This window comes from Antedon bifida, chromosome 2 (assembly GCF_963402885.1).
Source record: "Antedon bifida chromosome 2, ecAntBifi1.1, whole genome shotgun sequence".
Lineage (NCBI taxonomy): Eukaryota > Metazoa > Echinodermata > Crinoidea > Comatulida > Antedonidae > Antedon > Antedon bifida.
Window position 1 is genome coordinate 3029077 of NC_136227.1, and position 27610 is coordinate 3056686.

The 27610-nt window shown below is 33.0% G+C and overlaps 5 protein-coding genes across 8 annotated transcripts in view; 3 read left to right on the top strand and 2 right to left on the bottom strand.

Moving 5' to 3' along the window:
- Positions 1 to 9973, top strand: part of LOC144835839 (nicotinate-nucleotide pyrophosphorylase [carboxylating]-like) — a 50205-nt gene extending 40232 nt beyond the window's left edge. Inside the window, exon 5 of the transcript XR_013611110.1 lies at positions 9939 to 9973. The gene's annotated coding sequence lies outside the window, so the exon portion shown is untranslated. The remainder of the gene's footprint in view (positions 1 to 9938) is intronic.
- Positions 83 to 6413, top strand: LOC144835834 (G-protein coupled receptor 143-like). Its single transcript, XM_078690941.1, has 9 exons — positions 83 to 288; positions 1419 to 1956; positions 2639 to 2736; positions 2833 to 2921; positions 3315 to 3419; positions 3886 to 3995; positions 4664 to 4772; positions 5253 to 5382; positions 5878 to 6413. Exons 2-9 carry the CDS (start codon positions 1704 to 1706, stop codon positions 6118 to 6120), a joined length of 1137 nt encoding a protein of 378 aa, XP_078547067.1. The 5' UTR covers positions 83 to 288; positions 1419 to 1703; the 3' UTR covers positions 6121 to 6413.
- Positions 7131 to 9472, bottom strand: LOC144835837 (mitochondrial ubiquitin ligase activator of NFKB 1-like). Of its 4 annotated transcripts, none has more exons than XM_078690948.1 (4): positions 9456 to 9472; positions 8844 to 8980; positions 8378 to 8586; positions 7131 to 8084 (listed from the first exon to the last, which is right to left on the bottom strand). In XM_078690948.1, exons 2-4 carry the CDS (start codon positions 8940 to 8942, stop codon positions 7394 to 7396), a joined length of 999 nt encoding a protein of 332 aa, XP_078547074.1. In that variant the 5' UTR covers positions 8943 to 8980; positions 9456 to 9472; the 3' UTR covers positions 7131 to 7393. The 4 variants fall into 4 exon arrangements, with proteins under 4 accessions (XP_078547074.1, XP_078547072.1, XP_078547073.1 ...); XM_078690946.1 differs by having other exon boundaries at positions 9329 to 9462; XM_078690947.1 differs by lacking the exon at positions 9456 to 9472 and adding an exon at positions 9329 to 9453 and having other exon boundaries at positions 8844 to 8952.
- Positions 9591 to 27610, bottom strand: part of LOC144835824 (anaphase-promoting complex subunit 7-like) — a 169073-nt gene continuing 151053 nt past the window's right edge. Inside the window, exons 10-15 of the mRNA XM_078690922.1 lie at positions 18211 to 18352; positions 17759 to 17904; positions 12647 to 12759; positions 12047 to 12163; positions 11266 to 11434; positions 9591 to 10704 (exon numbers count right to left, since the gene is read on the bottom strand). Coding sequence (XP_078547048.1) covers positions 10696 to 10704; positions 11266 to 11434; positions 12047 to 12163; positions 12647 to 12759; positions 17759 to 17904; positions 18211 to 18352 — 696 coding nt within the window. The 3' untranslated portion in view covers positions 9591 to 10695. The remainder of the gene's footprint in view (positions 10705 to 11265; positions 11435 to 12046; positions 12164 to 12646; positions 12760 to 17758; positions 17905 to 18210; positions 18353 to 27610) is intronic.
- On the top strand, positions 22218 to 25750 carry LOC144835848 (complement C1q tumor necrosis factor-related protein 2-like). Its single transcript, XM_078690965.1, has 2 exons — positions 22218 to 22289; positions 24405 to 25750. The coding sequence occupies exons 1-2, from the start codon at positions 22279 to 22281 to the stop codon at positions 25156 to 25158; spliced, it is 765 nt and encodes a 254-aa protein (XP_078547091.1). The 5' UTR covers positions 22218 to 22278; the 3' UTR covers positions 25159 to 25750.

Here is a 27610-nt window from a genome sequence, read left to right on the forward strand (position 1 = left end):
CAATCTATTATCTATTTATAGCACGGAAAAGGGAAAACCCACTCAATAATAAAACGTCAACAAATAACTCGTGATCTTGAATATGCAATGCGGAGAGCTTCGGTTAATAAATGATACTTTGTAGTAATGGCTGGTAAATAAACGTCCAGATCATTAGAGATAGCGAACAATCCAAACAAGCATTGCCTTTTTTACTCGGATTGTCTGTCTCACGGTACTGCTGTTGCCGGAGTAGACAAGCCTTACAATACCATTACCACCCTGCGGGTCACGTCAGAGAGGTGTTACGTAAGTTGCAATCTTGTTTTTTGCTTGGGTAATAGGATAGAGACTCTGGTACTTGTTATGGCAGCCAGCCTCAGTTTATAGATTTGCAAAGATAGATAAGTTTTTGATTTAAAAATTGTGATTTCAAATAAGTTAAAACTTTTCAAACTATAAAGGGCCATCTTTCAGATTTGACATTATTGATGGTTCATTTGTTTTTATTAGAATTTTGCGGTTTGAAATCATGTTGTACAAAATGTCAATATATCCAGTACTATATTATGTGTGAAATGATGATTTTTTGTATTTACACAAAAGAATTTGTTGACCTTGAAAGGCTTTGTATACTAGTGTGTACTTCAAAATATTAAAGTATAATCAGACACTTTATGTGAAATGAAATACATTATTAACAAGTAAACACAGTAGTTACATGATAAGATTTAAAAAAAATGTATTTTGCAGGTTGTACATTGAATATTTATTCATAATAGCTGTAATTGATATTTTTCAGAATTTTTTGTGGGCTTAATTTTTACAATAGTTTTAATTAAAAAGATATTGGAAGTGACTTTTACACTTTTCCTTGGATATTCAGGATGTATAATCACCAAGGTTGACAAGAGGTTATAGTTTTTGATGGTCATTTTATTTAATTGTACATTTAAAGAATTAAATGCTTGTGTTTCCTCATCCTTCGAATACTGCAATCAAGTAATGGATAGCCATGTTTTTATCGTGTTTAACCATATTGTTGATATCAAGTTTGCGGTACACCACGTATGTTAGTTCTCAAGTTTCTTGACGTTTCGATCAATATGCTTTGATCGTCCTCAGACAATATATTTAACCATATTATTGTTTTCCAGCCTTGCATTCAATTATTTTATTTTATCAAAAAGTCAACCATTACTTTTAAAATTTGAATAAGGAACTATAGCTATTCATTACAGCCATGATTTTTTTTATACACATACTTCCTTGTTTACACTGAACAGCCTGAAGAATTTGGTTTTTTTAAAAATTGTATTTTTCCTGTTCAAACCTATTGGTCTAGTAATAATATACAGTAACTACCACTAACAATAACTGACACTAACAATAACTTTCAATTGGTAATTACTAACCATTTCAATTATGTTTTATTACAGGCTGTTGTAGTATGTCTGTCTGGCAATTACAAAACTGTCTACTTGGAATAGAGAAAAGAACACTTTAGAATCTGTTTAGTTGTACGTACGAGGATTGTTAAAACAAGAAGTGCTTTCATTTAGTAATTTATGGAGTAAAGTTCTTACCGAAAAGCAGCCCGGTACTTGGTCTATGGTAGTGGTACTGTCCACTGGTACTGTCTGATATTAACTGTTTTTCTTTATTTACTCAGCTGTATTTTAAATTAAAATCAGTAATTAAAAACGAAAATATAAAGAAATGAAATGGCTTCACCAACTTTGCAGTTAAGCTGCTGTAGCAACAATTCACATTTTGAGCATTCTGAAACATTGGATCATATTTATCATGGGTACCAGTACACCTCCATTGTGTCGTCGTTGTTCAGCATTGCTGGCGCTATATTCACTTTGTTACCGAGAAAGGTCAGTGACGGTATTTTCAAGAAACGGATGATTGAAGGCCCACAGTATAACATCATAAAAATGTTGGCGTTTGCTGATTTAATGGCGTGTATCGGTAATTATCGATTTGTTTCAGTAAACTTTCGACAAACAGGAATTAAAGACGCAAATGATTTGACCAATCACAAGTGAAGGTTTTTATTGATGGTTCTTTAGTGTAAGAGCCATCGTTTGTGATATGTCAAATTTCAATGGCAGACAAAAAAAATTAAAATTATTAAAAATCTTTTTGATGGCGTCGATATATTTTTTAACATTGCAATAATAATTATGACATGTATAAACAAGGCATTCTAACAACAGGATGCTGAGCTTGACTTGCCAAGATAGGCTATCGTAACAGACTTTTACAAATATTACTAATTCTGACTAAACATTTGAGGAAGCCAATTGGCCAATCAAAAATTAGTCAAGCGTTTTGGGTGCGGAGACTGATCGTTTCGAAAACTAGAGGTAAACCTTTGATTTGGCCGAGCTCAGCGTCCTGTTAGATTGCCTTGGTATAAAGTAAAAATACGTCGGAGTAGAGCAAACCAGCTTAAATTTTTCATAAATGATAAAATCGATCAGGCAGGTTGCAGAAAAATAAAAATAGTCATTAATTTATTTTAAAAAGACATGGCTGTTAAATCTACGCCTGTAAACCAATAATTAATCTGACCAATTAACTTCCCTCTCTCACGCAAGCTACTCCGTAATAGTTATATTCTATATATATTATATTTCTACTACTGCAGGTATAATTTGCTTTGAAAGTCTTTTACTTTGTAAAGCTAACGATTCTAGTATCAATGATCAGGACACCACTGGGCATGGCTTCTGTTTATTTTTCACTGTAAGTAGCATACTATAACTTTGCAATAAAAAGTCATTGAAATAAACATTTAAATTCTATAAATTAATTCTATAATTGGAATGTTATCTCTCCTAGGCTTGGACCCAGTTCTTTTACATCAGTACATACTTCCTAACAGCAAGTTATGCCATAGATGTTTACCTGATGTTGAGAGGAGTACACAAGTAAGATGAATATTCACCTGATAAAGTCTCTGATAAACCATGAAATAAGTCTGTACTTAAGGAGAAATTAAATTCCTTACTGTATGTAGTATCAACCCTCCTCACCACATGCAGATGTTCAATACAAAATTAGGTTAACATAGAGTACAAAACTGTTAAGATGGCTAAAGCTCTGTCTACACTATCAAACTAGTTCGACAAAAAAGTGTGATGTGCCCGAATATGGTAGTGATATGACATCATCATGTCCATATATGGGCACATCACACTTTGTTGTCACATAATTTGATAGTGTAGACAGAGCCTAAAGCTATGTTTATTTTTGTGCCAAAACTGTTTTGCCACATAAAGTTTGATAGTGTAAACAGAACTTAACCAAACTTTTTTTTCCAGAGGAAAGCTTTCTGTTATAATGCCTGTTTGCTGTTTCCTCTGTCCCTTCTTACTGGTTTTCATTGGTATTGTGTGTTTATATAGCTCTACCAACTCTCCATTAACGTTAGTAAATTTGTGTTATTGTTTATAAATAAATCATTCTATTATTTAATTAACAAAAACTACAGTATACGGTCAACTTTAAACCATGTTTAGAATTTAGGATTTAAAAAAAAAGAAAACAATTCTATGAAGTAATTTGGAAGAAATAATCAAGGCTTCCATGGATTTTTAGAAATCAAATTAGTAATTTCGCATTATACTGATTTTCTCTCATAATTTGTCTATATCATGTGAACCACTTGATAAAAGCATGGAGGTAAAAAATAAATAATAACAAATATTTTTTACCTCCATGATAAAAGTAACTGTTTGTTTACCAATGATCTACACAACAAAAAGTATTTGTATAGCGCCAGAATCAACTAAACCGAAGTAAAAAAGACACTTATATTGGATGTTAAAAAGATGCGTTTTAAGTTCTTTTTAAAAAAAAAGTTAGATTAATACAAACACCGTTTAATTCCAGGTGTATTTCAGAGGTAGAAAACTTGATTCCTCTGTACCTAGCCTCCTACCTGCCTATTATTGCCGTCATGCTGCTCAATCCTGTCATCTACTATCTATCCTATAATAAAGGTATACTTTAATTTCAATAATCTTCGTCCCTTCTGTCCTCGTTCTGTCACGTGTTTTTGTCCTGTGTCTTGTTGTGCTTGTGTATGTAGCTTAAATTGTTTATTATTTTTTCTTTATTCTTGTTATTTATTTATTCATATTTTATTTTCATTTATTTATTTATTAACTACTTTTGAAACATTTATTATATATACTTTTTGAATTATTTTTTTTTTCTGGTGGAACTAGCCTTAAAGCCCTCCGGGCTTATTTATGTTTCTCCAGCATAAGTGCATTCTAATTATAAAAAAAAAAAAAACACACTGTAATATTATTTCACAATGATGTATCTTATGAAAATAAATTGAATTGAATTGAATAAACTATGATTGTTTTTAAAACAGACTTTGCTAATTACACTAGACAAACTAATTGAACATTTTTTTTAAACCAATACTCAAAGGAACCAGATGCTTACTTTGCTAAAGCTCTGTGTACATGTACACTATCAAAGTTTATGTGACAACAAATGTGATGTGCCCATATAAAGACATGATGGTGTCATACCACTACCATATGTGGGTATACCACTACCATATTTGGGCACATCCCACTTTTTGTCAAACTAGTTTGATAGTGTAGACAGAGCTTAATGGTGGACAAACTAATTAAAATTTTTTTTTTGGTAGTGAAACCAATACTGAAAGGAACAAGAGGCCAATACACTGACAAGGAGAGGGCTTATTTACGAGCCGTAAAGAACAAATTTTTTCTGATTATTGCGGTATTCATAATTTGGTACGGCTTTACTTTACTTACACTAGTTTCATTTCATTTCATTTACCCATGAATATAAATTATAAACATTGTAACATACAAATAATAATAATTATATCAAGGGAAGGGCTAAAAAATAGTTGAAACTAATCAAGTCCAGCCCCTAAACATTGAAATATAAATAGTTATATAAATAAATTATAACCCTAACCTGTCTAAAAAATTAATATACATAAAACACTATAGTCAACTTTTCTACAAATAAAAAATAAAACCACAAAAAAGACGCTGGTAGTAGTTCACTCTTTTTTTTTTAAATGTTTGAAGAAATCTATAATCATCCTTTTCCTACAAAATTCAATCACATTCATTCAGCTAAATGGAAAATATGTGCTTTGTAACTCCACTTATAACACAATGCATACATATTTCTAACGTTTTATAGAATAATGCATAACAAATCTAAAAAATATTTCAGACTAAAACTTATTTATTTTTTAGCTGGTGGCCGAATATAATTGTAGGTGCCATCAATCTTCATGTGGGATTTTCAAAACAAAAAGAAATATTAATTGGAAAATTACACCTAACTGGCTTACAGTATATCATCATTTTTCTTTGGTTCTGTATGGTAGGTCTTCAATCATCAATCGTCAAATTTTCATTTTTTTGCATAGTTTAGCAAAGTTCCACCTAGATAGAAGTAGGTGTATTACTCCTACTCCTATCTAGGTGGAACTACTCTAAAACATGAATTATTTAAAGATGTATTGTCCCCCTGAAAAAATTATTCTTAACATTGTTGAATATGCCATTTTAATGTAACATAATAGTTATCTACTTTGACCAAAAATTGGACCAAAAAAATAATGTATTTACCTGAAAAAAATGTAATTTAACGCAAAAAATGTTCAAATTGGCTGCCAGCCAATGGGTTTTATGAGTGAAAACATTATTTTTTTTCGTTTTTTTTTCTACTGAAGTGATTAACTTTATTAAAACTACAAAATAACGTATTAAAAGTCTAATTTAATTAATCTTCATTTTTCATGTTTTTTGGGGACAATAAAAATAAAAACAAAATAAAATGTTCAAAATAAATACTTTCAACCATTTTTATGTTTAGGCTGTATTCAATCCTCTACAAGCAGTCTTAAATACGTTGGTGTATGTAGGCTGGGGAGGATGTTGCAATATTGCCTTGTTTTCATGTTGCCATCGACGACGACGGCAGGAGATCCCGACAAACATCATCGAGGACTCGGACACATTCACTCACTTGCAAGACATACAGAGAAAGGGTTTTACGAGAACAAGAACGCTGCGTGTAAATGAGCGGTCACCTTTAATGCGTACAAAGCCATTTTGAGATTCTTAAAATAAAGCTCTGTCCACACTGTCAAACTTTATGTAACAAAAAAAATGTTATGTGCTGATATATAGACATGATGATGTCATATTACTACCATATTTGGGCATATCACACTTTTTTTGTCAAAACTAATTTGATAGTGTAGACAGAGCTTTAGAAGCATTGTTTTGTTTCAACCAATATGGTAACCATAAAGATTATTGTGTTGATCTTGAGGTTTGTGCTGAATGTAATAATAAAATGTACTTAATAACAAGAAGCACATCAATTGATTTTCAACTGTTTTAACTTACTAAAAAAACATTTTATATTTAAAATACTAATTTTCTACTTACATTATATTTTTAATTTTGTGAAACAAATTTTTTATACTGCTTTTAATTATATTTATTTCAAGATGGTGGTTGGTTTAGCAGTGTTGTGGTGTAAATAAAAATACAATTTGTAAACCTCCGAGTTGAATTTTTTATTTTAGGACTTTTTCATGGCGTTAAAATGCCAGAAATTTACCGAAAATGGTTCAATTTCCTATCAATTTGTATAACTTTTTATGATACCTTTTAGGCATCAACAAAGCATACTTATTCCCTGCAGATCCTATTCTTTATGGTTTCACTGACTAAGATATAAATATAATAAAAAACTATATACAGTACAGGTCAACTCCACAAAAAAACTCTTTAAAAACATTCCAAAAGCTGACCTGAAGATAACAATGTTCATCTAAAGCTCTGTTTACACTATCAAACTTAATGTGACAAGTGTGATGTGCCCAAATATGATAGTGATATGCTTAAATATGGTGATATGACATCATCATGTCTATGTATAAGCACATCACATTTGTTAGTTTGATAGTGTAGACAGAGCTTAAAACATTCAGTATACAGTATAGTAAATATATTCACACATTTATTTCTCACATAACGTTTAATAGTGTAGACAGAGCTCAAAAGCAGATGTTGAAGAGATGTGTTCCTTTGGAATCTAAATACAGCAACACAGAGTTAGAAACAATAATTATTAATAGAAAATATTGTTCAGTCTTAATACAATTAATACCCTTCTGCATAAACCTTTAACAAGTTGTAACAGACATTGATCATTACCGGTTTTCATACACACAGTCTCTAAAGCAAGTTTGACAAATCTGACCCCATGGACAATTTTCAGGAACAGTACTAGTGTGTAATAATCTATAATCAATAATCAATACATGCGCAACGGAGATTGATACAATCTCATCCTAATATGTTACGATCATAAAAGTCTATGCATGATACAACGGAACTACTCTTGCGATACGTTGTCGACAAATCGGGCATTGCGGTGGGTTTAGTATCTCCGTGCACCCTTGACAGGCGCATACATGCCCACAGTTCAAGATAACACAATCACGTGGATTTGTCAAACACACGGCGCAAACGTCAACTTCGGTTCCTTCACCGTTACCAGCCGATTGTCGTGCTCGTGCCATGTAATTTTGATAATTGAGTTCACGTCTGTATTTCATAAACCATTTGCTAATTACATAAGCACACCAAATAACTGTTGCTGAACCAAATACTATTAAAACAGTCCTCAACACTTTGGTGTTTGATCGTAGATGGCGTAGCAGTTCACCCTTTGAGCCTCGCCAAAGATAATAAGTCCATCCAGTGCATGGAGGAACCAAATGCACCTGTCCCCCGATCATTTTTATCTCCCCGATACCAGTTAGTAAACTACCAACAGGCAACATCTCCTCTACTTCTTGATATCCCTTTATTTTTTCTCCAGTGGCCCAGTTCACTAAACTGTCTCCGAGGGAGCTTCTGACTGGTTCAAAACTGTCATATACTACATCCAGCGTTAACCCTGTTGCAACAATGGCCTCATCCGCTGTCACATGACTATTATTTGCAGACAATCTAAATGGTACACTCTTTGAGTTGTTCTTAATGGTCTTTGATGTGTCAATCCTACAAACAAAACAACCTTTTTTTATTCAAGTTGCCAAAACCCATGCACAATATTGATTAAACTTAAAGATAAAAGCAAATTTAAACATTTTTTTGTACCCTGGGTTAAGTGTAAAAACTTTCTTCTTTTCATTTGTGTCCTATATGACAAAAACCCTTTTTTTAAATTTGCGTCCTCAAAAAAAAAGATTCTTTTTGGATAAATTGAGAGAAAACAAACATTTTGTTATCGTACCAAAGGTAAACTATATTTTACAATACTTATCATTTAAAAAGAAAAAAAAAACCCCTACCACATCCTTGTAGACTTGCTCCATTCTACTTTATGTTCTTTAAGGATCAGGCTTTGAATTAGGCCTGTTATACCAGAAACCTTCTCACTGCTGATTACATCATTGACAGGTGTTGCAGCGCCCTCAACAACTGCATAAGGTATCGTCTTGTCTGGTGCTTCGTCCACGATTGTGCTTAAGTCTTTATCAATAGAAAAAACTGGAGCATCCTGTTAAAAATAAATTTTTGTAAAAATGAATTTGATCATGAACAATGAAGATTAATAAGATAAACATTTTGTATAGGCCATTTTGTAGTTTTAATTAAAGTGTAAAAAGACAAAACAGTTGGCTGGCAGCCAATTTGACTATTATTTTGCTTTAAATTACAGTTTTTACATGAATGTAGTGGTTCACACTCATACATAGACAATACCAATTCAAATTGGGCACATTTATCTTTAAATGTACCAATTGTATTGCTTACCTGTATACGTTGAATATCCCTCGTCTTGTTGCGATATACATAGTATAATATTGCAGATGTCAGGGTGCCTGAACCAATACCAATCCAATCTAAAATCATTTTTGCAATTCTGCAATCCAATATATAGAGTAACTGGCCTACAGAATAATATAATTATTTTATAAGAATCAAAGACATTTTTAAACTTTAATTTCCTTTAGTAGGCCTAGGTAGCATCATTTAATAATGAATACATCTCAGTTTTTTTAGGTAGTAAACCGCAGCATAGATAGCATATATACCTGTCTGCCTAAACCATAAATCATTTTTTACCTCCATGGTTACATAGTACCTAGGCCTAAGAGCAGTGTCTCTCATGCATGACGCGTGCCAACAAAATCCCAGCTGGGCTACCGGGCTAGGCCAGAGTACTCTACAAGCCTAGCCTAGATAGTAATAGTAGTAGGCCTACTTTAGCCCACTAGGCCTAGATATGCGGAGCCTACCTTCTTTGTTATTTCGTAAAAATAATGTCCAATATCATGTAAACCAAACTAATAGAGAACATTCATAGTTTTGCAAAATAAAAGAACCAGCATTAATAAAACTACCGGATTTTATTTGGGAATTTACCTGGATGATATATTTATTCTATTCGCCAACAGCGCCCCCTCTGTAAACAAACTTTTTTTTTCACATAACAACAATACTCTCTTTTCTTTACTTTAATATTTTTTTATTTACAGCATTAACCACACACAAATGTGACTTTTTGATAACAATAATACACAGTTGCATAACAAAAAGAAAGGGTTAAGGGTTTTCTTCATACCAATCAATGTCAAGATTTGTAAATGAAAGCGGTAAGTGTAGGCACACTTTTCTATAATAAATATTGATTTTACGTATTTGGGCAAATTATAATACAGTATTTCAATTAGAATTATTTTTGGTGATTGCTACATTATATTTTTATACAACAATTCAGTGCCATTGAAAGCTCTGTCTACAATATTAAACTTGATGTGACAAAAAAATGAGTCCATATATGGACTTGATAGGATGTCATATCACTACCATATTTAAGCATATCACTACCATATTTAAGCATATCACACCATATTTGGGCATATCACTACCATATTTGGGCATATCACTACCATCTCACATGCTTTTAGAGTACACACCTGGATGACTACACTACAGTTTATTCAAATTTCTTTATCATGCCAGTAGTACAGTAGTTGAATATTATGGTTACTGAATCTTCCATAACTTCAAGTATGTATTTTATATTCATGTAATTTTATATTCATTTAAAATTTTCAGCCATATTGATAACATAGATGCCAGAAATCTGTTCACTTTAGTAGTAGAGTCCAGAACTAGAGGCCATAAATGGAAAATGAATAAAGACATATCTCATCTAAGAATCAGACAAAAGTTCTTCACAAAACAAATGCAACGTCTGGAATAAATTACCGTCAACGGGCATAGAATCCGACTCAATCAACCAATAAAAAAATAACACTTGTCTACTTCTTTCTGCAAGTTTGCTCCCTATAGTAGACAAGATAATATATAGAAACACGTCGAGGGACACACAAGCTACGGTTACATCAATCAAGTACATGTATTTATACTTTATATCCGTTAATATATTTTCCTGATTTAGAAAAGTTTCTGCAGCAAATCAGCTAGCAATAAAACATGGCAGAATGCTCTTGCATATTCTCTTGCAAAAATGATACTAAATATACTATACACTGCGTGTTAAAATAGTTTTATATACAGTATTTTCATATCGTATAATATGTTAGATGTTATATATATATTTTAACAGGGATTCTCCAGTTAGCATACACTTCCAAACTCAATACCACTGAAAAAGAACAAAAAATACAGTTAATTAAAATATTTATGAAAGTAAATAAAATTGATTTACATTGAAAATATTAATTCAAATTATAGCAATGGTTGTTCACAAAATGTATCCTTTTTTTAAAATTTAAATTTCTACCAATAACAAAACGCAAATATAAAAGGTGCGGAAAAAGACCGAACATGTGCTAAACACTTATGCTAATAAAGAAAGAGGTATATATATTTTTAAAATGTTACAAATCAACAACAATTTATTTGCAACAGTTAATATATTGTTTGCAGATATAGAGTAATACCAGGTAAGAGTTAAATTACATTAATATATTATACATATTTCACTCTGCAATGGTAATACATTGTTTTAAAATTGTTTATAATAACATATGTGAATGTCTTGTTGCAAATAAAGATTGTAATAAAAATAATAATTATTAAACTGTATTACTTCACTTCCATTATACATATTTCACTCTTCGCTGGTAATACATTGTTTTAAAATTGTTTATAATAAACGTATGTGAATGTTGTAATGATAATAACAACTATTAAAATGCATTACCTCACTTCCATCAACCCAAGAGGCCTCAGCATCACTGGCATCATAATCCACATCCTCTCCACTTTCTTCCATGCCTTCCATATCATCATCTACACCTGGATCAAGATTATCACGACTTTTCTCGACTCTCTCAAGCCCATCTCTTGCTTTCTTGTTCTTGTTGTCCAAGCTATCATTTACAAAGTTAATATTAAGTTTATATAATATAAATATGATTGTATTCTTGCAATTTTATTGGTCAAATAGGCATCACATGTCATTTGGAAATAGCCCTATCTCATGGAAAAGTGATATTTAACTTGATAATGAACGGCTCTTAGAATGCAGTTTCAGTAAACATTTTTAGAATTTTTGCCACGAGACATTGTTGACGGAAAACAACTTGCTCTATAACTGTTCCACTCTGTGTCTAAAGTTGAAACAATGCCTTTTTTTTAATGGCTTAACTTTCTGGCCTAGCAGTCGTTAAAGATTTACGATGGACAACTAAGAAGTCACTAAGCATGTAAATAAGATTTAACATTATATAGGTTAAAGAATAAAGCTCTGTCTACACTATCAAACTTTATGTGACAAAAAATGTGATGTGAACCATATACTGTATGTACATAATGTCATATCACTACCATATTTGGGCATATCACTACCATATTTGGCCATATCACTACCATATTTGGCCATATCACTACCATATTTGGGCACATCAAACTAGTTTGATAGTGTAGATAGGGCTTTACATTACTATTGGATAGTAACTATACGAAATGATACAAGAACTCACCTAAGTGCTATATTATATTGATCAATAGCATCTATATGTTCATTTGATGCAGCTAAACAGTCTCCTAACATTTGATGCAAACGACATGTACTTATGTGAAACAAGTGCTTTCTTAACCTGCATAGAACAATCAACAAGAGATTCAAAGGCAAAGAGACTCTAAACCGCTCATTTGATCATGTTGACAAATCAACTAAAGGAAATACTTAAAGCTCTGTCTACACTATCAAACTTTATGTGACAAAAAATGTGATGTGCCCATATAATAGACATGATGATGTCATATCACTACCATATTTGGGAATATCACACTTATTTTGTCAAACTAATTTCATAGTGTAGACAGAGCTTTAGATTACAGTAAGTAAGAACACTCAGAACAACAGGATGCTGAGCTCCGGAGATCAAAGAGTTTATCTATGGTTGCAACACAATCAGTTCCACGTCCCTCAAGAGACACTGCGTGCCGCGGAGAACATGTACATAGTACAGTACTGTTGGTATTTGTCGCAGCCAGATATAAGATCTAAGGACCTATCCGGGCAAGGCGAGCTCAGTCTCCTGTTGTTAGAATGCCTTGGTATAACAGCTTTGGCTTACAGTGCCATAGCTGCATCAAAGTTTCTTTCTTCCATGTACAGCTCTGTCAATATGTAAGTAGCCTCTAGAAATGTTGAGTCCAAAGTTAAAGCTCTCTCAAGCATTGTTTTTGCCTAAAAGAACAGAAATATCTAATTATATATTTGTTTGCATTACATGATTTGAATAATCAATATTGTATTTTTATATACATAATATGATGCAACATTTTTATCAATGGTTGTCTCTTCGGGAACTTGGATAAAAATCATCTCTTAATCCATGGTTGTCTATTCGGGACCTTGGATAAAGATCATCTCTTAATCCATGGTTGTCTATTCGGGACCTTGGATAAAGATCATCTCTTAATCCATGGTTGTCTATTCGGGACCTTGGATAAAGATCATCTCTTAATCCATGGTTGTCTATTCGGGACCTTGGATAAAGATCATCTCTTAATTCATGGTTGTCTATTCGGGACCTTAGATAAAGATTATCTCTTAATAGTAGAGCAGTTAGTGACATGAGCTGTGCATTTTATTACCAAAGCATGAAACTTGGCACAAAGTTTCTTTAATGTATATAGATTCAAAATATCGGGGGGTGCCAAGTGTCCAACGTCCGGTATGGCGGCCATCTTGATTTCAAAATGGCCACCATAAAAACAAAAAATGTTCATATCTTGGCAACTATACACATTAGAGACTTAATTCTGGTCTCAAATTGTTCACAAACTATATATTTCTATTTGCTCTAATGAAAATTTTCGTCCAAAAATGACCGGAAATGACGTTTCTTTCAGTTTGACCTTTGACCTCGTATTTGTATATCTCTGTAACTACTGGTCATTTTCAATCGATTTTGGTGTCATTTTGTTCAGAATAAATACATTTATATTTGTAGTAATGAAACATTTTCACATAAAATGACCGGAAATACAATTTATGACCTTTGACATTTAATTATTGATTTTTAATTATGTGAATATACTGTATGTAGTTTTTGTTGGTCTTAAATGCACCTAATTTTGAACTTTGACCTGATAGGCGTAATTATATTAAATGATTAATGGACTTAAATTGTATATAGTACATAAAATTGGTAAAAATTGTGCTTGGTGGTACCATTAGTTCAATGATGTTGGCACCTTCTGATTCGCTAAAAGACAGAGGAAATAACATACATGTTATAGAATACCGTAAAACCTCGAAAAGGTGATAGTATGAGCTTCTTTTCAAGATAGACTGTATTTGAATGTCAAATGAATAGTATGATGATCGTGTTTATATCAATATATTATTAATGACCTTACAAAGAACCCTTTATATTTCAACAATCAAGCCTCAATTATTCTACAGTTTTCCAAGTGGTAGGTCTATTTTGATTGCATATTCTTTTTGTAGGCCTATGCTTCCTCGGTAATATGGTCCTACCCCTCCTTCTTTGTCTGTAGATGGTCTTATACCCCATTCTTTGTCTGTGGATGGTCTTATACCCCCCTTCTTTGTCTGTGGATGGTCTTATACCCGCTTCTTTGTCTGTGGATGGTCTTATACCCCCTTCTTTGTCTGTGGATGGTCTTACACCCCTTTCTTTGTATGTAGATGGTCTTACACCCCTTCTTTGTCTGTGGATGGTCCTACACTCCCTTCGTTGTATGTGGATGGTCCTACACCCCCTTCTTTTTCTGTGGATGGTCCTACACCCCCTTCTTTGTCTGTGGATGGTCTTATACCCCCTTCTTTGTTTGTGGATGGTCTTGAACCCCTTTCTTTGTCTGTGGACGGTCTTATACCCACTTGTTTGTCTGTTGATGGTATTACACCCCTTTCTTTGTCTGTTGATGGTATTACACCCCTTTCTTTGTGTGTGGATGGTCTTACACCCCTTCTTTGTCTGTGGATGGTCTTACACCCCTTCTTTCTCTGTGGATGGTCTTATACCCCCTTCTTTGTCTGTGGATGGTCTTATATCCCCCTTCTTTGTCTGTAGATGGTATTATAATCCCTTCTTTGTGTGTGGATGGTCTTACACCCACTTCTTTGTCTGTGGGTGGTCTTACATCCCCTTCTTTGTCTGTGGATTGTCCGACACCCTCTTCTTTGTCTGTGGATGGTCCTATATCCCCTTCTTTGTCTGTGGATGGTCTTATACCCCCTTCTTTGTCTGTAAGTGGTCCTATACCCTTTCTTTGTCAGTGGATGGTCTTACACCCCCTTCTTTGTCTGTGGACGGTCCTACACCCCTTCTTTGTCTGTGGACGGTCTTACACCCCTTTCTTTGTCTGTGGACGGTCTTACACCCCTTTCTTTGTCTGTGGATGGTCTTACACCCCTTTTTTTTGTGTGTGGATGGTCTTACACCCCTTTCTTTGTGTGTGGATGGCCTTAAACCCCTTTCTTTGTCTGTGGACGGTCCTACACCCCTTTCTTTGTCTGTGGACGGTCCTACATACTTCTTTGTCTGTGGATGGTCTTACACCCCATTCTTTGTCTGTGGATGGTCCTACACCCCTTTCTTTGTCTGTGGACGGTCTTACACCCCTTTCTTTGTCTGTGGACGGTCTTACACCCCTTTCTTTGTCTGTGGACGGTCTTATACCCCTTTCTTTGTCTGTGGACGGTCCTACACCCTTCTTTGTCTGTGGATGGCCTTACACCCCCTTCTTTGTTTGTGGATGGTCCTACACCCCTTTCTTTGTCTGTGGACAGTCCTACACCCTTCTTTGTCTGTGGATGGCCTTACACCCCTTTCTTTGTCTGTGGACGGTCATACACCCTTCTTTGTCTGTGGATGGCCTTACACCCCCTTCTTTGTTTGTGGATGGTCCTACACCCCTTTCTTTGTCTGTGGACAGTCTTACACCCCTTTCTTTGTCTGCGGACGGTCTTACACCCCTTTTTTTGTGTGTGGATGGTCCTACACCCTTCTTTGTCTGTGGATGGTTTTACACCCCCTTCTTTGTCTGTGGATGGTCCTACACCCCCTTCTTTGTCTGTAGATGGCCTTACACCCCTTTCTTTGTGTGTGGATGGTCTTATACCCCCTTCTTTGTGTGTGGATGGTCTTATACCCCCTTCTTTGTCTGTGGATGGTCTTACACCCCCTTCTTTGTCTGGATCCACTACTTTGATTGATTAAATTAGACATTGTTTCTTGTATGATTAGGAGACCAAGACCTTCAAAGTGAAAGTCCACAGGTGGATGCCTAAAAAGGTCTAGTACAGTATATTGTAGGTCCATGTCACTAATTTGAGAATTACTTGAATAATTATATTGAGATGTCTTTTACGAATTGATTTGGTTCGGATTTTGCTAAAAAATCAATGACTAGAGAAAATCGAGAAAACGGATTCAGATGGTTTACAGCAAAGGCCCATTACCATAAAAATGGAGTACATTTTTTTAGATGCAACGAAAATGAACAAGAATTATCTGAGTTTCTGACTAATAAAAGTAGGTCTACTGCACAAATGCAGGATAAGTTTGTAGTATGTACTTTGAAAGACGGTGTTCTCTTAACTCATGAAAATGAGAACTTTCCGAACTTGTCTCATATGCAACATCAAAGAGGCCAACGAAAGAATGCTACTTTACATCAAAAATATTTCCAAATGGCATCTAACAATTCACTTCAACTTTTTTCAGACAATTGTCCATATGGTATAATACATTGCAAAAAAAAAAAAAAAAGATGAAGGAGAGAGGACCAAAACTTTTATCCAACGATTGACACATCACAGTTTAGCAAACAAGTCGGCATAGATGAGCTCAGTGAATGCTGTTTCTCAGTGATCTGTCATACTTTACGCCTATCCTATCACATCAAAAGTCAAAAATTCAGAATAATAATTCCTGGTCATTTTTGCATTAAGTGTCATTTATTTTGTTTAAAAAAATTAGGTGCATTTATACCAATGTAAACCACATACAGTATGTTCACATACTTATATATGTCAAAGGTTATAAATTGTATTTCCAGTCATTTTATGTGAAAATGTTTTATTACTACAAATATAAATGTCTCTATTCTGAACAAAATGACACCAAAATCGATTGAAAATGATCAGTAGTTACCGAGATATACAGATAAGAGGTCAAAGGTCAAACTGGATGAAACGTCATTTCCGGTCATTTTTCGACGAAACTTTTCATTAGAGCAAATACAAATATGTGGTTTGTGAACAATTTAACACCAGAATCAAGTCTCTACTGTTTATAGTTGCCAAGATATGAACACTTTTTGTTTTTATGGTGGCCATTTTGAAATCAAGATGGCCGCCATACCGGACGTTGGACACTTGGCACCCCCCGATATTTTTAATCTATATACATCAAAGAAACTTTGTGGCAAGTTTCATGCTTTGGTAATAAAGTGCACAACTTGGCTATTTTTATGGCACTAACTGCTCTACTATAATCCATTGTTGTCTATTCGGGACCTTAGATAAAGCATGAAGGAAATATACAGTCCTCCATGGATAAAGATTATCTCTTAATCCATTGTTGTCTATTCGGGACCTTGGATAAAGATCATCTCTTAATCCATGGTTGTCTATTTGGGACCTTGGATAAAAATCATCTCTTAATCTATGGTTGTCTATTCAGGACCTTGGATAAAGATCATCTCTTAATCCATGGTTGTCTATTCGGGACCTTGGATAAAGATCATTTCTTAATCCAAGGTTGTCTTAAATATATAGCTTACATAAACCATAGATAAGTAGAAAATCCCTTTCGATTTCTCTTTCTAATTTAGAGTATATGTTCTATTCATCTATGTTACATTGTATGGTCGTTTAACTAAGCTATCTTGATTTTTTATGGTCATATGAGGCAAATATAACTGGGAGTAAAGAGCCCAAAGATTTGAAGCAAGATTTAAGTCTATATCATACTGCAGTGATGCAGCAACAAGAAATAAATGGTCCAGTTTTCGCAAGAAAAGGAACAATCTCTGTTCAAGCCACTGGGTTGTCAAAAGCCTCTGAAAAAGTGGTCAGGTTGGTGGCTACGGCCCTGTGCCGGCTTTTTTAGTTTTAATATAAACTAAATCTAAATAAAATTAATGCAAGAACATGTTTATTAATTTGCATTAATTAATGATACAACTTATTATACTTGTCTTCTTACTTTGTCCTTTGAAAGTCGGTCTTTTGACAAAACAGCAGCAACAAGAGTAATACACCTGGCCGTATTACCAAGCACCTTGCACGTGTTGGTTGCTGTGGTTATAGCCTCACGAATACGACCTGCCTTCATTAAGCATTCTACGACACCTACAATATAAAAAAAAATCATACTATAATGCATGATTCTAAAACATTGTGCTCTAAAGGTTTTATTCTTTTTAAAGCTCTGTTTGCACTATCAAACTAGTTTAAAAAAGCGTGATGTGTCCAAATATGGTAGTGATATGCTTAAATATGGTATTGATATGACATCATCATGTCCATATATGGGCACATCACATGTTTTGTTACATAAAGTTTGATAGTGTAGATAGAGCTTTATATTTATAATAACTTTAATAATTTAATCAGTTTTTCTTTCTCATGGCAGTTTGATGTTGGAAAAGATAGTACCTTTATGGGCTTCAAATCTGTTGGGCGCCAGTCTAACAGCTTCCCTGTAGTGTAATAACGCATCTTGTGTTTTGCCGATTTCTTTTAAAACGCTACCTTTTAGGAGAAGTGCTTGAACATTCCTCTGATCAAGTTGAAAAGCCTACAAACAATGCAATGTAATTTTAAATAAATTGAGAATATACGATATTAAGCAACTATTTTTATAATATTTATCTATTTTACTAATTATACTGTACTCTACACTTTTTGGTAATATGCTGTTCTCTTTACATAATTTTGTAATCTATGTAAGATATGCAAGTTGTATTGTATTGAAATCCATCAGTAAAGTTACATGAGCTTGATTGATATACAGTAAGGTATGCGGGAACAAAAAATAGCTATAGAGTTCTACGGTGTTACGTCACAACGATAGAGGGTGCTGCATGGTTGCTAGAAAACAAAAAATGCATTCAACGCTACTATGTTGATAAACTGTATTTCTATCAAATTATTTATCTTAGCTTGATTTTTTTTTAACTTAAAACTGTCGAAGAAAAATAGATCATTAAAAACAAATATTTAGTATTTAGATCTTTTGAAATTTTAGTTTGTTTTGTCAGCACCACAGCTAACTAAATAAAATAAATAACTCCATGTTTAGTATGGTATAAAAGGTGATGAATTATATATACAGTAAGGTATGTCAGCAGGATTGCAACTCCATATACAGTAAGGTATGCAGGCCGACTTGCAATAAACTCCATATATGGTAAAGAGGTTTGTGATGTATTGTTTACAAACATTTGGGACACACATAAATACAAGGAAAAGCAAATTGTTTGACATTAGTGTATTACAGCAGAAGAAAAGGAACATCCACTTAACTATCAAGAAAAACAAGTCAACAAGTAACCATGAATCTTGGGTAAGTATAATTTATATTTGTCACTATCTCATCTGCCCTTTACACATTAGGAATGTACTGTAGTTGTCCTAAGGGTGTAGTTGTCTTAAGGGTGTAGTTGTACTAAGGGTGTAGTTGTACTAAGGGTGTAGTTGTCCTAAGGGTGTAGTTGTCCTAAGGGTGTAGTTGTCCTAAGGGTGTAGTTGTCCTAAGGGTGTAGTTGTCTTAAGGGTGTAGTTGTACTAAGGGTGTAGTTGTCCTAAGGGTGTAGTTGTCCTAAGGGTGTAGTTGTCCTAAGGGTGTAGTTGTCCTAAGGGTGTAGTTGTCCTAAGGGTGTAGTTGTCCTAAGGGTGTAGTTGTCCTAAGGGTGTAGTTGTACTAATGGTGTAGTTGTCCTAAGGGTGTAGTTGTACTAAGGGTGTAGTTGTCCTAAGGGTGTAGTTGTCCTAAGGGTGTAGTTGTCCTAGGGGTGTAGTTGTACCAAGGGTGTAGTTGTCCTAAGGGTGTAGTTGTCCTAAGGGTGTAGTTGTCTTAAGGGTGTAGTTGTCTTAAGGGTGTAGTTGTCTTAAGGGTGTAGTTGTACCAAGGGTGTAGTTGTACAAAGGGTGTAGTTGTACTAAGGGTGTAGTTGTACAAAGGGTGTAGTTGTATTAGCGTGTAGTTGTCCTAAGGGTGTAGTTGTCTTAAAGATCCATTTCCTACATTTTTTGACGTTTTGTAAAAATAATGCATATGTATTACTTTAAAAACATTAAACCAGGTCATTCCTGGTCTTAAATGTATGTTTTATGGTAATTCATGATAAAATGAGAGACAATGCACTACCTAAGTAGCCCGCGGTGAATGTCCTCTCGTGGACGGTCGTTAGGCCTAGCCTAGCTAGGCTTAGTTTTGTAGGCCTAGCTGGTAAACAACAGTAACGTACGAACATCATACGCTAGCTATAGGCCCAGCCTGACATTGTCTAATTGCTGCATTAATTATTTTTCTGTTTTTTAACGGATTTTTCTAAAAATGGAAAGACAATTAATTTAGCAACGAGACGGCGTCAGGCTAGGCCTACAGCTAGAGTACGAAGTTCGCACATTGCCACGCTTTACCAGCCAGGCCTGCAAAATTACGCCAGGCTAGGCCTATTCTCTTTTTATTATCATAAACCTTAGAACGTACATTTAAGACAAGAAATGAAGTTGAAGTTATATATGTGCATTATTTTTACAAAACGTCAACAATTGCAGGTATAGTGTCATTGTCTTTAAATTAGATAAAAAAAACGTAGGTAAAGTGGCTTTAAATTTACCTTAGCAAACAAATTATATGTTTGATTCTTTCAGATTTAACATGTTCTTCACAATTGTTACTATACAAATTAGTATCATCTTTGTCATGAAAGCAGCAGGTCAAACTACTACTGAAGCTTGTAACAGCTGTTGTACATCTGGGATTCCTGGAATTCCAGGACAGCATGGTAATCCAGGTGCATCAGGGCCACAAGGAATGAATGAATGGAGTGAAAGGAGAACATGGAATGAAAGGAGAACAGGGAATGAAAGGAGAACAAGGAATGAATGGAGTGAAAGGTGACCAAGGAATGAAAGGAGAACAAGGGTTAAAAGGAGAACAAGGACCCCAAGGCCTCACTGGACTACCAGGTGCAAATGGTGTAAAGGGAGAAAAGGGTGAACAAGCTACTCAGCAGAAAGTGGTCAAGTTTTGACAGTAATCATTAAAAATGGGAGTACTCAAGTATCCACATGGGTGAGTGCTACTGGGTATAATTCTGGAAGTACAATGGTGGTACTTGATCTGGTCTCAGGTGATGAAATATGGACTCAGCCATTAAGTACAAGCTTTAACAATTACTACAGTAACAGCAACAGATATTGCTCATTCTCAGGTTTCTTACTTTATGCAGCATAATGCTACTACCCAACCTAAAAGTCTTATATTCTTATAAAAAAAACAACTTTTGGTGGATAAATTAATATTTTACGAAGACGAATGTAAGATTTTTCTTTCTTTTTTTTGTAAATATTTTAAAATGTGCATGGTATCTAAGAGTATATAAATTTACACTAGTTTAAAATTAATTTCTAAGCATATTTTATATTAACAACCTGTATGACATTTTGCTAAACACAACTTTTAGTGGATACTTGATATTCAAACATGACTTTATGATGACGAATGTAAAATTTTTCTTTCATTTTTGTAAATATTTAAAAATGTGCATGTTATCTAATACTAATAGTATTATTATATTATTATTTTATAAATTTACACTAGTTTAAATTCAGGGTTACAGGTAAATTAATTTATTAGCATTTTTTATATAATTTCTGATTTCTGTATGCAATGGTTGAACATGTGACATTTTTCTAATAAAAAAAGATCACCCATAATTGTCACAATCTCTCTGGATTAAATATCTTTTACTAATCTTGTAAACCATAATCTGACAGTTTATGTTTAAAGACGTAGATATTTAGACTCTGTATATGTGGGCTATGGTTAGGGTAAATATATTATAGATCAAAATTATAATTAATATATAATTAATTAAATCTAATTTAATCTTTTGAGGGAAGAGGGAACACATCCAACAGTCACCACTAGTATACTGATCTTAATTCTATATAAAGTTTGATATTAATACAAAAATTACTAAAGGAAAATAAAAAACAACATTTGACTTTAATTAATAATTATTAATGTAACAGTAGACAAAATACTGATTAAACTTAAGACATTAAGAAATAATCTATGTATTTTGAGTAAATAAATGTTTATGCTTTGTTAAATAATTACTAGAGTGTAATTTTGTTTACTAATTGTAGCCTACTATTGCTCTACATGTTGCCATTTACTGTGAAGTCATCAACCCATACAACCTACTGTCATCTAGCCAATCAAATTCCTTCATGAGTTCATCATACATTAAGACATACAAGTGGTATTGCAATGCATTCTATATACAGTAAGATATGTGAGTTGTATTGCATCAAATACCATATACAGTAAGATATGTGATGTTTACAAGATTAGTCTGCATTTAGACATTGAGACGCATATAAATACCATGACAAGCAACATTGTTACATTTACTGCAGCAGCACAAAACAGAAAACAGCATCAACTTACTGATCAAGAGAAAATACAAGAACATTTAAACAGTAATCATGTATCTTGGGTAAGTACAGTAAATATTTATATTTAGTGTTCTTAGCTGTTTTAATGTCACAATCTTAGCAGCCCTATTTTATATTTGTCATAATCTTAGCAGCCCTATTTTATATTTGTCACAATCTTAGCAGCCCTATTTTATATTTGTCACAATCTTAGCAGCCCTATTTTATATTTATCACAATCTTAGCAGCCCTATTTTATATTTTTCACAATCTTAGCAGCCCTATTTTATATTTGTCACAATCTTAGCAGCCCTATTTTATATTTGTTACAATCTTAGCAGCCCTATTTTATATTTGTCATAACCTTAGCAGCCCTATTTTATATTTGTCACAATCTTAGCAGCCCTATTTTTTATTTGTCATAATCTTAGCAGCCCTATTTTATATTTGTCATAACCTTAGCAGCCCTATTTTATATTTGTCACAATCTTAGCAGCCCTATTTTATATTTATCACAATCTTAGCAGCCCTATTTTATATTTTTCACAATCTTAGCAGCCCTATTTTATATTTGTCACAATCTTAGCAGCCCTATTTTATATTTGTTACAATCTTAGCAGCCCTATTTTATATTTGTCATAACCTTAGCAGCCCTATTTTATATTTGTCACAATCTTAGCAGCCCTATTTTTTATTTGTCATAATCTTAGCAGCCCTATTTTATATTTGTCATAACCTTAGCAGCCCTATTTTATATTTGTCACAATCTTAGCAGCCCTATTTTTTATTTGTCATAATCTTAGCAGCCCTATTTTATATTTGTCACAATCTTAGCAGCCCTATTTTTTATTTGTCATAATCTTAGCAGCCCTATTTTATATTTGTCATAATCTTAGCAGCCCTATTTTTTATTTGTCATAATCTTAGCAGCCCTATTTTATATTTGTCATAACCTTAGCAGCCCTATTTTATATTTGTCACAATCTTAGCAGCCCTATTTTTTATTTGTCATAATCTTAGCAGCCCTATTTTATATTTGTCACAATCTTAGCAGCCCTATTTTATATTTGTCATAATCTTAGCAGCCCTATTTTATATTTGTCATAATCTTAGCAGCCCTATTTTATATTTGTCACAATCTTAGCAGCCCTATTTTGTATTTGTCATAATCTTAGCAGCCCTATTTTATATTTGTCATAATCTTAGCAGCCCTATTATAAAACCTTTACCAAAATGAGTTATGTGACCTTCCGGAAAAACTCAGAAACAGTTTTTCGTTTAATTTACATTTTCCAAAGTTCTTAGGTAAAGTAAATGTACCACAAATGTGTTTCTGAATTTATAGTACTAAAGGATAATTTGAAATGTAAGGCAGGACAACAAAAAACATAGGGAATACTAATCAATATTGGAATGTGAGATTTATAAAAAATACTTCACCACTCCTGCCTTTAAAAGGTTTTAGGTTTTTAAGTCTGTAAGTTTTTATCAGCTTAGAAATACCAAAAGAGTGGAAGTACCATTTACGAGGCTAAAAAAGACTCAATTTTTGGTTACAGTATGTGGTCATAAGTTATGGAATGAACTGTCTATAGAAACGACTTTCTGTAAAAACATTAACATATTTTAAAAATCTATTAAAAAAATTTCCAAATACAAATATTGTTAGATTTTTTATTTATTAAATGAAAGAAATAAAACATTCATGAATTTCTTTAGAATTATAATTTATAACTACATGCAGTTGTTTTTTTGTTGTTTTTGTTTTGTTTAGGGGTTAGTATTTGACAAGTTCTTTTACTTCTTTTTCTGATCCCAGAAACAGTTCTTATATAATGTTACCATTTTAAGTTATTGTAATTAATGTATATTGCTTTTATTTCTTGAACTGTTTCTAAATAAATGTTGTTGTTGAATTGAATTGTGTTAGACTTATAGACTTCAAAACTAATATAATTTATCAAATTTGACAACTATGTTAAAATTCAATTGCCATTTGTCCATCTATAGTATGATTGACAAAATGTGGCACATGATAGTAGTGAAGTCTATAGTAATATGTATGATTGACAAATGGCAATTTAATTTTAACATGGTTCTCAAATTCTATCATTTATATTATAAAAACACTTGGTAATAGGCATGCCAACAAAATTATAAATTTGATTGCATTTCAGATTTTACATGATCTTCACAATTGCTACTATACAAATTAGTATCATCTATGCTCAAACTGATACAGCAGCTTGTAATAGCTGTTGTACAGCTGGGGTTCCTGGCATTCCAGGAAATCATGGTAATCCAGGTGTGTCAGGGCCACAAGGAATGAATGGAGTGAAAGGAGAACAAGGAATAAAAGGAGAACAAGGAATGAAAGGAGATAATGGAAGGAATGGATTAGATGGGTTTCCTGGTAAATTAGGACCACAAGGCCTCATTGGACCATCAGGTGTAAAGGGAGAAAAGGGTGAACAAGGACCTCAAGGCCTCATTGGTCTACCGGGTGGTGTAAAGGATGAACAAGCTAGTCAGCAGAAATCTGCCTTTTCAGTAGTTTTTACATCAAACCCAGGTCGTCATGCCTTTAGCCCAATGAAGTATAACACAATAATTACAAATGTAGGAAATGACTACAATCTGAATACAGGCAAGTTTGTCTGTACAGTTCCAGGTATTTATGTTTTCCAAGTCTCAACAACGAAATCAAGTGGTGGTGCTAGAGTTGCAACACGTATTATGAAAAATGGGAGTTTTCAAGTATCCACATGGGCAAGTGCTACTGGGTTTAATTCTGCAAGCACAATGGTGGTACTTGATCTGGTATCAGGTGATCAAGTATGGACTCAGCCATTAAGTACAAACTATAACTATTACTACAGTGACATCAACAGATTTTGCTCATTCTCGGGTTTCTTACTTTATGCAGCATAATGTTACTACTCAAGCTAAAAGTCTTAAATACTTATAAAAAACACAACTTTTAGTTGATACTTAATATTTTAACATGACCTTACGATGACTTTTTTGTAAATATTTAAAAATGTGAATGTTATCCAAATAAATTTACACTAGTTTAAAATTCAGGGTTACAGGTAAATTAATTTCTTAGTATATTTCATAGTATTTCTGATTTATGTATACAATGGTTGAACCACATGTATGTGACATTTTTCTAATAAAATAAGATGATCCATAATTTGTTTTTTTCTAAAGTCACAATCCCTCTGGACTAAATATATTTTACTAATCATGTAAATCATACTCTGACAGTTTATGTTTAAAAACATAGATATTTAGACTCAGTACATGTGGACTAAAGTTAGGTAAATATATTATGATTCAAAATTATAATTAATATATAATTAACTAAATCTAATTTAATTTTTTGAGGAAAGAAATCCAACAACCACCATTAGAATACTGATCTTAATTCTACATCAAGTTTGATATTAATACAACAACTACTAAAGGAAAATAAAAAAACATCATTTTATTTTAATTAAAAATTATTAATGTAACAGTGGACAAAATACTGATTAAACTTAAGACATTAAGAAATAATCTATGTATTTTGAGTAAATAAATGTTTATGCTTTGTTAAATAATTACTAGAGTGTAATTTTGTTTACTAATTGTAGCCTACTATTGCTCTACATGTTGGTATTTACTGTGCAGTCATCAACCCATACAACCTACTGTCATCTAGCCAATTAAATTCCTTCATGAGTTCATCATACATTAAGACATACAAGTGGTATTGCAATGCATTCTATATACAGTCAGATATGTGAGTTGTACTGCATCAAATACCATATACAGTAAGATATGTGATGTTCACAAGATTAGTCTGCATTTAGACATTATTGAGACGCATATAAATATCATGACAAGCAACACTGTTACATTTACTGCAGCAGCACAAAACAGAAAACAGCATCAACTTACTGATCAAGAGAAAATACAAGAACATTTAAACAGTAATCATGTATCTTGGGTAAGTACAGTAAATCTTTATATTTAGTGTTCTTAGCTGTTCTAATGGCACAATCTTAGCAGCCCTATTTTATATTTGTCACAATCTTAGCAGCCCTATTTTATATTTGTCACAATCTTAGCAGCCTTATTTTATATTTGTCACAATCTTAGCAGCCCTATTTTATATTTGTCATAATCTTAGCAGCCCTATTTTATATTTGTCACAATCTTAGCAGCCCTATTTTATATTTATCACAATCTTAGCAGCCCTATTTTATATTTGTCACAATCTTAGCAGCCCTATTTTATATTTGTCACAATCTTAGCAGCCCTATTTTATATTTGTCATAATCTTAGCAGCCCTATTTTATATTTGTCACTATCTTAGCAGCCCTATTTTATATTTGTCATAATCTTAGCAGCCCTATTTTATATATGTCACAATCTTAGCTGCCCTATTTTATATTTGTCACAATCTTAGCAGCCCTATTTCATATTTGTCACTATCTTAGCAGCCCTATTTTATATTTGTCACAATCTTAGCAGCCCTATTTTGTATTTGTCACAATCTTAGCAGCCCTATTTTATATTTGTCATAATCTTACCAGCCCTATTTTATATTTGTCATAATCTTAGCAGCCCTATTATAAAATCTTTAGCAAAATGAGTTATGTGACATTCCGGAAAAACTAAAAAAACAATTTTTCGTTTAATGTACTTTTTTCAAAGTTCTTAGTTAAAGTAAATGTACCAAAAATGTGTTTCTGAATTTATAGTACTAAAAGATAATTTGAAATGTAAGGCAGGACAAAATAAAGAAACATAGGAAATACTAATTAATACTGGAATGTGAGATTTATAAAAATACTTCACCACACCTGGCCTTTAAAATGGTTGTCAAGTTAGAATAATTTAAAATGCAAACCAATCGGATAGTTTTTAAGTCTGTAAGTTTTTATCAGCTTAGAAATACCAAAAGATTGGAAGTACCATTTACAAGGCTAAAAAGGTCTCAATTATTTGGTTACAGTATGTGGTCCTAAGTTATGGAAGTACCATTTACAAGGCTAAAAAGGTCTCCATTATTTGGTTACAGTATGTGGTCCTAAGTTATGGAAGTACCATTTACAAGGCTAAAAAGGTCTCAATTATTTGGTTACAGTATGTGGTCCTAAGTTATGGAATGAAATGTCTATAGAAACTACTTTAAATATTTTAAAAATCTATTTAAAAAATGTAAAAATACAAATAATGTGCCATAATTAGATTTTTTACTTATTAAATGAAATATCTAAAACATTCATGAATTTCTTTAGAATTATAATTTATAACTACATGCAGTTGTTTTTTTGTTGTTTTTGTTTTGTTTAGGGGTTAGTATTTGACAAGTTCTTTTACTTCTTTTTCT